The sequence below is a fragment of the Stegastes partitus genome, unplaced genomic scaffold, assembly GCF_000690725.1.
Source record: "Stegastes partitus isolate 25-593 unplaced genomic scaffold, Stegastes_partitus-1.0.2 Scaffold101, whole genome shotgun sequence".
NCBI lineage: Eukaryota > Metazoa > Chordata > Actinopteri > Pomacentridae > Stegastes > Stegastes partitus.
Window position 1 is genome coordinate 314,134 of NW_007577832.1, and position 11,801 is coordinate 325,934.

The 11,801-nt window shown below is 41.9% G+C and overlaps 1 protein-coding gene across 1 annotated transcript in view; it reads left to right on the top strand.

Annotated features, from left to right (window-relative positions):
* atrnl1b (attractin-like 1b) overlaps positions 1-8,388 on the top strand; it is a 77,993-nt gene extending 69,605 nt beyond the window's left edge. The window contains exons 28-29 of the mRNA XM_008277579.1: positions 3,744-3,858; positions 6,321-8,388. Coding sequence (XP_008275801.1) covers positions 3,744-3,858; positions 6,321-6,445 — 240 coding nt within the window. The 3' untranslated portion in view covers positions 6,446-8,388. The remainder of the gene's footprint in view (positions 1-3,743; positions 3,859-6,320) is intronic.
* Positions 8,389-11,801: the final 3,413 nt, after the last annotated feature.

An 11,801-nucleotide genomic window follows, 5' to 3' on the forward strand; every position in this document is an offset into this window, starting at 1 on the left:
ATCACTGGTTCTGTCCCAGTGTTACCAACTTATCGGTTTTCACCCAGTGACCCTCACAAATACAGCTTACAAGTCATCAAAAATCCACAAAGGTTAAATGAGCTCCTTTGTATAAATGCAGCTTATTTAAAGATTCATGAGCAAAATTACTTACATTTTCATGAAATAGCTGCCGATTTAATTGAATGTCATGCCCCCGTCGATTCTGAATGTGCCTGTGAAGCTGCACGAGAATATTGTGTTCTGACCGTGTGCCCTAATTAGGTTGTGTAAGAATGCACGTAAACAGTCTCTAAGTCCAGCCTAGCATAGCCCTCGTGTACAGTGTGACTCTCATCTTTAAAATTTCATGTTAGCCTCCCCGTGCTCCCTTTTACACGGCGCTTACCAAAGTTTTTGGCTCATTCGTGAGCCTCAGATTTAGTCTAATTGTAGCTTCCAGGCAGCGAGACTTAATGTGCCGTCTTGAAGATACTTGAGGCTACCTGGACTGATCCCAGGTTGTTCTAACAAGGTACCGACGATGCATGTAAATTAGCTTTAAAGCCGTTAATGAAGACTGTAATGAAAGGAAAAGATGTTTGAAATCAGGCGTAGTGATGTGTGTAAACATTAAGTTCCTGCAACAGTCTTAACAATTGATTAACGATTAGAATTTGTCGCTTTTAATGTACCTTCTGTTTGTACTTCGGTCTTACCCTTCCATTTACATTTTTGTGTGTTGTTGTTGGTTGTTTTTTTTTCTTCCCTTCACCTTTGTCCTATCCTCCCTTCTGCTCCTCTTTCTGTCTCTCTGCATTAGTTCCAGCTGATTAGTAGTACAAGCAAATGGAAAACAACTAGGGACAATGTTGACAGCATTCATAACCTCGGCAAATTATTAGAGTTTTACAGAGAGGGCTCTGTTTTGAGGAAGGACAAGCCTGGTGCCTCTTAGACTCAACGTTCAGGAGCTTATTTGTCCATCAGATAATATCTCATAATTGGTTAAAACACTTTGACTACAGAGCTATGTCAGTGTTAAGCTAAATACGGCTCAGCTTTGTGCATTGAGTCCTTAATGGGGATGAAATTTAATCAATAAATAATTTGTTATACCATGTGAACCAAAAGATTTAATGTAGTTTTCCCCTTTGTTGCTGGTGTCACTACACTAAAATGAATTAAATAAAGAAAAGTAATATCTCAGTAAGCTAAAGAGTTTCTGCTTGTGTGGCAAACATGCTAGTACAATAGCTGACGTACTAGAATTAGTGGAGGGACGCAATACAAAAAATTACCAAATTAATTAGAGGCTTTGATAATAATTTATTTTTTATTTTTTTAATTGGATTGGATTCTGACTCCGACATGACATTTTATGTCACAAATAAGAATAACGGCGTATTACCTGACTCAACAGTCTGACAGATTGACTACGTTCACACTGCACGACTTGATGCTCAATTTGGATTTTTTGTGAAATCCTTTTTTTTTTTATGAGTTCCTTCACATTTCCAATTAAATGCGACTTGTATGTGAACTTAATACGACCCAAAAGTGTCTCGCATGGACAGAAGAGGACACGACATCGTCACACGCAGCGAGCGTGCTCAGTGTTTATGGAATAAATATGGATGGTAACGATGGAGTGTATCCGCCACTCCACCACCACCACCAATCATGGAAACAGAAGTGTGACCGCTAACTAAACTAGCATCAGCAGCCAAGTACTGCCTGTGTGTTCCGGCTACTTCCACCCCGTCGGAGTGCTCCCCCGGGGTGGAAGTGGTCCCCCCGACTGTGCCAAATATTCGGATATTCATCATTAATTGGATCTGTGCTGTTCAGACTGTCATGAAAAGATCAGATACAGGTCGCATACGACCTCCGTCTTGACAATCCGACAGCCTTGCTATCTGACATAAAAGAAGGTTTTACATTTGGTGTCGGATTATCGAGTCACGACTGGACATCTTCTTCACGGCTGGCAAACAAACTTGAGGTGCATTACCGCCACCTACTGGGCTGGAGTGTGTGCGTCAGTGTTACTGGTGTTATGAGCTATTTTTTCTGTAATTAATTAATCGTAATTAACAGGTTGAAGCACCAGCCCTAATTAGAATATGCGCAAATTGAGGAAGGATTTGGCTAAATAGCGTTTTGCTAATTCACTACCATCCGCAGCTATGCTTATAACATTAAGAAAGGTTAAGCACACTCAATGATACATCATCCCGGCTATGCTTTTATTTTGGTCTTTTAGTTTAAAATTTAAGATGTTTTTAGGCCTCATGTGTAATTGTTGTTATCTGTACTGTGAAGTTCGGTATATTAAACACTATCCCAACCGATAAATATCGGTCGGCCAGTATTTTCAAGCGACGTTGGTTCGATGTGCACTGATATCAGAACCTGTTTTTTTTACAGAGCATGATGCAGAAAAAGTTACGTGTTATAGTGTATAAATGATGTCGAGCACTGACTCCATTGGTTGCAACAGGCTTAGCGCTGTCTGCAGCACATGTAGCAGAGCAGATAGCGGTGCAGAGTAAAGCGGCGTCTACGAGTTAAGTTAATAATCATTTTCTTTTATCAATATAGCTCCAACATACTCAACATGTTGGGTGTCAGCTGGGCTCTCGATGTGACTCCAGAGCCTCGGGGATATGACGAAGCCTTCAATGTCACTGACTAACCAGGAAACATACTGTACCGTTACGAGCCGTGGCATTTCAAAAGGCAAACTTAAATGGCAGTTGCACGGGAAATTACACCGCATGCTTCACAGGAAACACGACTGCACTTACTTTTGATTAAAGGCCTCAGAGTGGGTGAAATAGTATTTCATCACATCAATTTTTATGTGAGGTGTTTTTGTTTTTTTTTGTAGTCATTTAACAGTTACAACTGGCATGATGCTCCCTGAATGTTTTCCACTCAGCATGCTGCGTACAGTACACGGAGCGCATCAAGGTTTTAAGAGTCTGAGCTCGCTGGAAATACATAAATTTGCATCCGTGTTTTGTTTTTTTCGCCCGCAGAAATACACAACAAATTTCCTGGTGAAACACGTTAAAACAAAAAAATTACCGTGTCCCACTCTTGATTCACTCACGTTTTAATGCAGCGTGCTTATGCAGACCGGATTTTTTTTTTTTCCTACCGTTTTGCCTCTGCCGCCTCTCTCATCTCCATTTTAAATTCAGCCACAAAGAGGAGGGGAGAGGGAAAAAAAAAAAAAAAGTCAATTCTGTTCAGACATGTTATTATTCCACAATTTCTATCCTCTCATCCAAAAACATGCTGTGAAACCCCTTGACATTCATTATCAGGATGACATGTTTTTCACGCTGGAGACAAGCAGTTTCGGCCATTAAGTCCGAGGGTAGGTCATCGGCTCGACACTTGGGCCGTCTGACAGGGACACAAGTGTTTTTTGTTGTGTGACCAATCAAACCATTTGTCACAGGAGGAGGGTGTCTCGTCTTAAAGGCGGCGACTCCAGCAGCTAATATAAGTGACTTTTTGGTCCGCTGGTTCCAAAAAAGAAAAAACCTCCAACACCACACGTATTGATTTAAACTGAGACGTTGGAGCAGGTGTAAACCAACCAGCAGATCCTGTGTTCTTCTACTAGTCGGGTTGTGTTTTAAGGCGTTCTGGTAGTGCATTATGTTGTCTGCGCAGCTTTTCGTTGTCCAAGATTTCTGTCATAGCAGTCCTGAAATTGTGGTAATCGTGTTTTTTTTTTCTTTTCTCAGGGTGTCCCCAAACCTGTTGCAATGGAGCCATGTTCAGGAGGGAAAGCGGCTGTGTTGACCGTCCTCATGCGTCTGCCCTCTGGGCCCTCAGGCTTACCTCCACCTGGACAGTCAGGTAACTGGTCTGAAAGCTGAGCTCAATTAGAGAGAGAAAAAAAAAACAACATTCATATGGTTGAAGTGTTCATGATTGTTTTTGGTTCCCTTCTCAAAGCGCACATGGTAGCATCGCTGTAATGGCTTTCACCTTGTGAGTGCGTCTGTCTGTGTCATCATGACAAAACGCTGAAGACTCCCGCTGTCACAGAAACTACCACAAAGGCAATTTCGAAGATTTCGCCAGGTGTTTATGTGTCTGTCTGTTTGTGGACAGGTTTTGTCGTCCCGGTAGATGTGCAGCTGTGCGAGATGTGGGCACGAAACGTCACGGGTGTATAGTTGAGTTTAAAATAAAGGTGGAGTCTTAGTAATTAATAATAATCATCCATCCATCCATCATCTATACACCACTTAATCCTCACCAGGGTCGCGGGGGGCTGGAGTCTATCCCAGCTGACTCAGGGTGAAGGCACAATTTAGGATCACCAATTAACCTCAACATGTTTTTGGACTGTGGGAGGAAGCCAGAGAACCCGGAGAGAACCCACGCTACACGGGGAGAACATGCAAACTCCACACAGAAAGATCCCGAGTGTCCTCACTGGGACGCGAACCGGCGACCTTCTAGCTGCGAGGCAACAGTGCTAACCACCGCACCACCTTGCAGCCCCTAATAATAATCATTTATTTCAAAAAACACTCGTAAATATCTCCATTCACACTGACACGTCTGAGTACTGGAACAATAAAAGTGAGACTTCACTGCTGATCTTGTGCACGGCGGTGGCACCACCATGCAACATCCAATCACAATGCTCCACTGATGTGTAATTGAGATGAAACTAAAGACCAATTTCTTTTTCTTCTTTTCTTCAAGTGTGTTAAAACATAAAAGCAGCACATTTCCTGCAGTCTGTGACATTAACCACTTTTTTTTTTTAACGTGTGCTTTGTGCTGATGAATGTTGTTGAGTCCACTTGACAGCATGAACTGTGTCTGAATTCATTATTTCAGCTCACCAACATGCTGAATTGTCAGACGGTGACATTTCGTTGCATACCGACAATAAGCGCAGCTTTTCTAAAAGCTTTTTTTTTTTTACATCCTAATGACCGGCGATGGTTGTAAACCTTTTTAACTCTGCCTCAGTATGTACGTGCCAGAAACACTGTTGTGTTGTTGGAATTAGTGGGAAACAAAGAGGTGCACTGAATGTCATGTCCTACCTCCATCCTGTGCACAACCAAAACATAGAGTGAAGGCACAGAACATACAGCCTGCGTCATGTTAAAACCATCTATGCATATATACGACTCCTCTTATTGCTAATGTTACCGATGAAGATGTGGTTCTTACAGATAGATAGAGGCTTTATTGGCGTTGTGCGAAGTGTGGCAGCAAACTATCAGCAGCAGTGCAACATGGAATACTCTATAAGAAAAATAAAGTAGAAGTCACCACTTCCTGTAGTTTGTGCTGGCCAAATGTCAGGTGTGTACGACATAACCCCTAGGAGGAGATGGATCTTGAAAATGGCCAAAAAATGAGCAAATATCACTTGGCATGTTCGTCATTTTTCCAACATGCCGGATTTCCTGTCGGGTTTACATAAAAGTACTGATGGACTTTTTTGTGCGTCCCGAGCTGCTACATATGTGTGCCGGATTTTGTAGCTCTAAGTCAGGGGTGTCCAATCCTGGTCCTCGAGAGCCACAATCCTGCATGTTTTAGATGTTTCCTTCTTCCAACACACCTGATTCACATGATCAGGATCATTATCAGGCTTCTGCAGAGCTTGATGATGAGCTGATCATTTGAATCAGGTGTGTTGGAAGAAGGAAACATCTAAAACATGCAGGATTGTGGCCCTCGAGGACCAGGATTGGACAACCCTGCTGTAAGTGAAGCATAGCCCTGAATACGACTAAATATTGTAGGGGGCAGTTGAGCCATGTTGCACTTTAGAGCTTGACACTGGTTAAGTTTTTTGTGCATCCTGACCTGCTCTACATGCCTACCAAATTTCATAGACCAAACATGCTTCCGATGGGACTCAATTGAAATTTTCAAGATGGCGCTGTGGAGCCATTGTGGCAGTGACATGTCCAAGTCCCTTTAAATATTGAGTTTTTCGCCAGCCCTGGTGTGTGTGACGATTCTGGTGAGTTTTCGAGAGTGTTTAGACCCTCTAATTTGAGTTTCTAAGTTGGTTTCAAAAGGCTCCTTGCACTGGTGTGCTCAGACCCTCATGAAGTGAATTTTAAAAGAATTTAGCTCCATACATATATGTACAGTAACTAGATAAAACAGTGCACATAGTGGAGTGCAAAATAGTGCCAAGTAAACAGGTGATCTCCACAGGAAAGAAGAACTACAAACATTTGAAATGTATCTGTTATTTTAAACTGAACTTAGTTGCCCGTCTTGACCACTCTCCTCCTCTTCTCCCTGTTATTTTTTTTCTCTCTCTTCCTCAGGTCTCATCGTTGCCAGTGCGCTGATAGACATTTCACAGCAGAAACCGTCAGATTTTAAGGACAAGTCCCAGGGTTTAAAGAACCGAAAAGCCCTCCCTCCGGCACACCAAGGCACCTGCGTCTGAGTCTCGACCGCTCGATCTCTTGGGGTCCCATCCGAGGTGCTCCAGCGTGTCGCCGTTGGACGCCCTTTCAGAGACATGAACATGACTACATGTAGAAGATTTCATCCGGCTGCTAGCGCTCAAGTTTTCACGTTCCAAGAGCACAACCTCCGTTACCTTTCCTGCCTCGTTTTTTTGTTTCCCCCCTCCTCTTCTCTGCAAACCTCAATCTCCAACTTGTGTACAAACCTCCCTTGCGGGGCCCGAACTCCCTCAGCTTGGCCAGTCATCATGGCAAAGTTAAGTGTCTGTATGAGGTGGACACCTGCCGGATCAGTGGCTGGTAGAGTGACAGATTACTAAGGAGGATCTGAACCTATTGAAGCTTATGTGACACCATCCATTTGCACAGCATGAGGGGAAAGCAAAGGTGTCTGTATATTCAAACTGATTTCCCTCAAACGGAGCGGACGATTGAAAGCGGCTGGTAGATCTCCAGCGCGTGCTGCCTCTACGGTTTTTGACCTTCTTTTTGCTTGCCAACAAGTGTTATTCTATGGTGCTAAAGCATTTATTTTTTATGACGAGCTTGACTCAGCCTTTGCTGTATGGACTGAATTCATTCTGCCTTTTGTTTTTTTTTTCGTTGTGAAGGAAGCTACGCGCACAGACTCGTCGTCGACACCCCACAAGAGTTTCAATACCACTTTGTTAGCTCCCATTAAAGCTCCGTTTCTCCTGTACATACGTATCATCCACCCAGCTGAAGCTAAAGTCTGTATTTTCTGTAGAATACATGTACAAACGCTGCAGAGACGTGACTGCTTACCGGCGTGGGCGAGGACCACGGAACCGGAGGAACAAAATCATCCATCATCAAGCTAAAGCATGGACATCTCCCAAACCCTACAGAAAAGTTCGATTAGCAAACTGGAAGTTTCATTTGTTGCTGGTTTTTTTTTTTCCAGTGTGTTGAGGAAGTAACATAACGCAGAAAAAACACTGAAGCTCTGGTCGACTCTTTACTGTAATTTTTGCTGTTGCAACGCGGACGTTTCTGAACTCGCCCTTGGATTGATGACATTTAGGAGAAAAGACCGTCTGCTTCATCAAATTAGCCCAGGGACGTCCTGCTCCCTCCTCTGGCTGTTTACTACTTTGTTTTCTAAGTTTTTTTTTTAAAGCCGTTCTCTGAAGCTACGACTTTATTTCGAGTACAAGAGGTTTCATGACCTTTTTTTTTTTTTTTATACCGCCTTGGCTTTCCATGAGCTCCACGAGGGCGACGTGTCGATCGGCAGAATTTTCAAAGCTGTACAGTGTCTTGTTGGAACAAATGTGAGTCTTTGTCACTCTTATCTCTTGAGGTTTCATGTGTTTTGTCAGGTTTTTACGACAGAATGGCGAAAGATTATCCTTTATTTTAGGCCTTGTCACCTGATACTATTATATCTATGATAAAACTGTCTTTTGCTACACTTGTGAAAAGAGCATTTCTGTTGATAATTTGTTTTGATATTTAACAGATTCCTGTGTAATAGCACATTTAACTTGATTTTATCGTCGACTTCAATCGGTTGTGTTGAACTCTTTTTTCCGAATCGTGCATCTTTGAGGACTCTACGGGCATTGTCTTGCTTTTTTGTCGCAAAAGTGGTCATTCTGATGCATTTCACGAGAATGGTGTGCCAGCCGGCTAATGTGTTTTTACGTTTGTGTTGGGAGAGGAATCCTATGAGGGTGTCATTACACAGGAATCGGGGTCTCAATGTACCGTGAAAAAAAAAAAAAGATGAGAAACTGCATATCAGTAATCTTCAGTGTATTTTAAAGATGGACAACATGCCAGAAAATAAAAAAAATACAAAAAAAAAAAAAACACAGACCTGGAACGCTTTTGTGCCATCAAGTCTTTTTATATATGCTGCTGGAAAAAGAAATAAGATAAAGATGTTGCTTAAAAAGTCTCTAGTCATTGGCTATGATTTATATCCCATAATAACTTGACATGAGGGCTGATTTATGTTTCATGAGGAATGAATGAATGAAATGGCCTGTTTTTCTCCCCATTATTATATTGAAATCATATATATAGTAACTGTATTTTGACAGATTACTGATGTATGTAGATGTAACATTCAACATTTTTGCCGTAAAAAACATCAATAATTACACATACAGTAAGATATATTTTTAAAAATTTGTAAAATTACACAACTAAAACTTTTATTTATCACTAATTCTGTATAACTTTATAAATATACAAACAATATTAAACTGGAATTTACCAATTTCATCTATTAATTAAAAAGGGGGAATATTTGTGATATTGCAATAAATTTGGGAATATATTTTAGGAGTAAAAAATAATTTTAAATGATGGTTAATCACAGATAAAGACTTTTGTTTTTTACACAATATTCTTTTATATTAGACGTGTAAATTCAGTCCATTTTTGGGAATCGTATGGCGATATATATGTTAAAAGAAATCTAAAAGATGGATTTTCCATAAAATAGGTTTTTAAACTAATTTTATTTTTTATACCAGTGAACAGACAGAATGGACTCATGGTGACAAATTAAAGGAAAAATCAACATGATGTCAAATCAAATCAAACTTTATTTGTACAACACTTTTCATACACTAGAGCAACACAAAGTGCTTTACAGCATTTAAAAACATAGGAAAAGAAAACAAGAACCCATCCCTCACACCCTCCATGTATACACACACACACAAAGCTACAAACGCACTCATACACACACACACACACACACACACACACACTCACCACTGGACTTAGGGAAGCATGGCATGTCACTGAGGATTGTGGGAAATGCTACCATTGGGGCCGTCCACACCGGGAGGATTCGCAGACCATGACCACTGGGGACTCTGGCACCCGGGGACCCCCACACCAAGGTGGGAAGCCCCCCAACCAGCCGGGCCGAACTGACCCGCAGACAGAACCCCCAGCAGCAGAACAGACACAGCCCCCAGTGTGAAGGACCCCCCTAATGAAACACTAGAAACTAAAAACTTTACAGAATTAAAGGCTCTATGAAAGATTAAAAGAACAAAATACATAAGATTAAAAAAAATTAATGATAAGAATGTAAAAAGAATCTAAAAGGTCAATTAAAAGCCTGATTAAAGAGGTGTGCCTTTAATCTTCTATGTGTCCTAGTTGGGCCGCTGCATGCTGCCAGATCAGCTTCAACGCACCTTGATATTGATTCTCTGAATCTCTGTAGCTCTGCTGAAGCGCTGAAGCACCATTCCTGTAAAAGGTATTCCCTGGGCCGCCACTTTAGCTCACCTGGTTGAGCTGGCGACCCATGCACAGGGGCTGTAGTCCCCGATGCTGCAGTCATGGGTTCGGATCCTGTTCATGGCCCTTTGCTGCAAGTCTTTCCTTGTCTCTCTCGACTGTCCTATCTAATAAAGGGGGGGAAAAAAATTATATATATATATATTCCTTCATGATGGTGGTGGAGAACATTGCTTCATCATGTCAGTCCAAAATCTCCCGTACGGTTGAGATCTGATGCCTGTGAAGCTGTAAAACCATTCAGCGTCTCCTGGAGGAGACTCCCACCATCAGGACGTTCCATCATGAGATAAAGCCTCTGAGGCTCCCTTTCCTTCCCGTTAGGAGGACACATGGAGCTAAATGCCTCCTGCATCGTAACACCATCCCCACATTACTCACAGTACAATCCTCTGTGTGTCTACCTGCCTCAAAAATGTTAACCTCTAATTTGTAATTGCGTTCTGGGGGTCACTGTTCAATGGAGGCTGATTGCCTCCGCTGAAGATAATTGGTCCCTTTGAAAGTGAATAATAAAAAAAAATCCTCAACCTGAACCTTTGCTGTATTTGATGTCCGTGCAAGATGATTATTACAAACAGGCGTAATGATGGTGGACGCTGCTCCAAAGCTATAATATGTACATCAAACTGGCCTTTTAAAATGTGTACTATAGTGTCTTTACTTATCTAAACAGCTTTATTATACACAGCTGAGTCAAACACTGAATTACAATACAGCCTATTAAAAGATTACAACATGTCCTAAATGGATGTGGAATAAAGTTATATGCACAAAGGCACAAAGGTCACATTCATATTTGGATTTTAAAGTTGACTTTTATATACATAAATTTGCATATACATCTTTTTTTTTTCTCTCTCTCTCACAAATGACATTGCAGACATTCCAGCGAACCCCTCGCTCTAAGTGGTTTACATCTAATCTGTATTGTAGCGGCCCCGATAAGACGCCGCGGCCCTTTAAATATTCAGCCCGCACGCTTTCAGATCAAACAAAATGCAAAGTGATTCAGTGGAGAAGGTGGCTTAATTAGACGCATTATAAAAGCAAATTATGCTTCAGGACTATTTAAGCTATAGACAACACGTCAACGTGAAGGTGTGGGAAACTCCAAGACAAGCGCAGTGTGGTGAATGACATTTTTCATTTATTTTAATTTCCTCCTGCGGGGTGCACCTGAGGCCAAACATGTGACAGAAGACGCTGCTTTTTGAAGTTCAGCCCGATATTAAGAGGTTTGTCCTTCGGTGTGCAGCCTTTTTTTTCTTTTTTAGAGAGTGCTTGTGCCTCCTCTTCAATGTCAACGATGTGCATTTGATTTGAACGAGGATGTAAAGAAAAGAGATGCAGCCTGCCAAAGTGCTCCTGTGGATAATCCTCACTTATACTCAACAGTGTACTTATTAGCTGCAGGCGCTGTTGGAGAAAAGCCACGAGTCCCCTAAAGGAGTGTTCGCCATGTGGATGCCAAAAGCTCGATTAACCCATTTGCTGCTTCCATATAGTACAAAGATTTTCCTTTCACATTTATGATTTAAGACCCTTTTAGACCATTTATTTCAGCGTATCCTGCTTGTTTTTTTACCTTCTCAAGTGCCAGGAATGCACTCTGAGCCGAGGACTTTCTGACCTGAGCTCCCCTCAGTTTGCTAAAAGTGAATCTGCATGTGTGTGTGTGTGTGTGTGAGTGTGTGTGTGTGCACTTCCAGCATGTTAAAGGGAGGTGACAGCTCTGGAGGTGACAGGTGGTCTTAAGGCTCTATTGTCCTTTGCAATTTCGGTGCCACTTGTGGCTGCCAGCCGTACATGCAAAGTGCTGCGCGACTCCCATACGTACCCTCCCGCTCTCTCTCCGCCGCTGTCGACAATGGACGCGATGAAAGGTCTGAAGAAATTAGTGCATTAGCGCCATTTGGTGCAGCAAGCCGAGTCACGTAATGATTTACCGACATGAAAGGTGTGAAAGGAATCGCGCTTGAGTTGGCTTGACTCAGGTAAAAAAGAAAAAGCATACTTTCTTCTCTGAGGTTTATATAGATG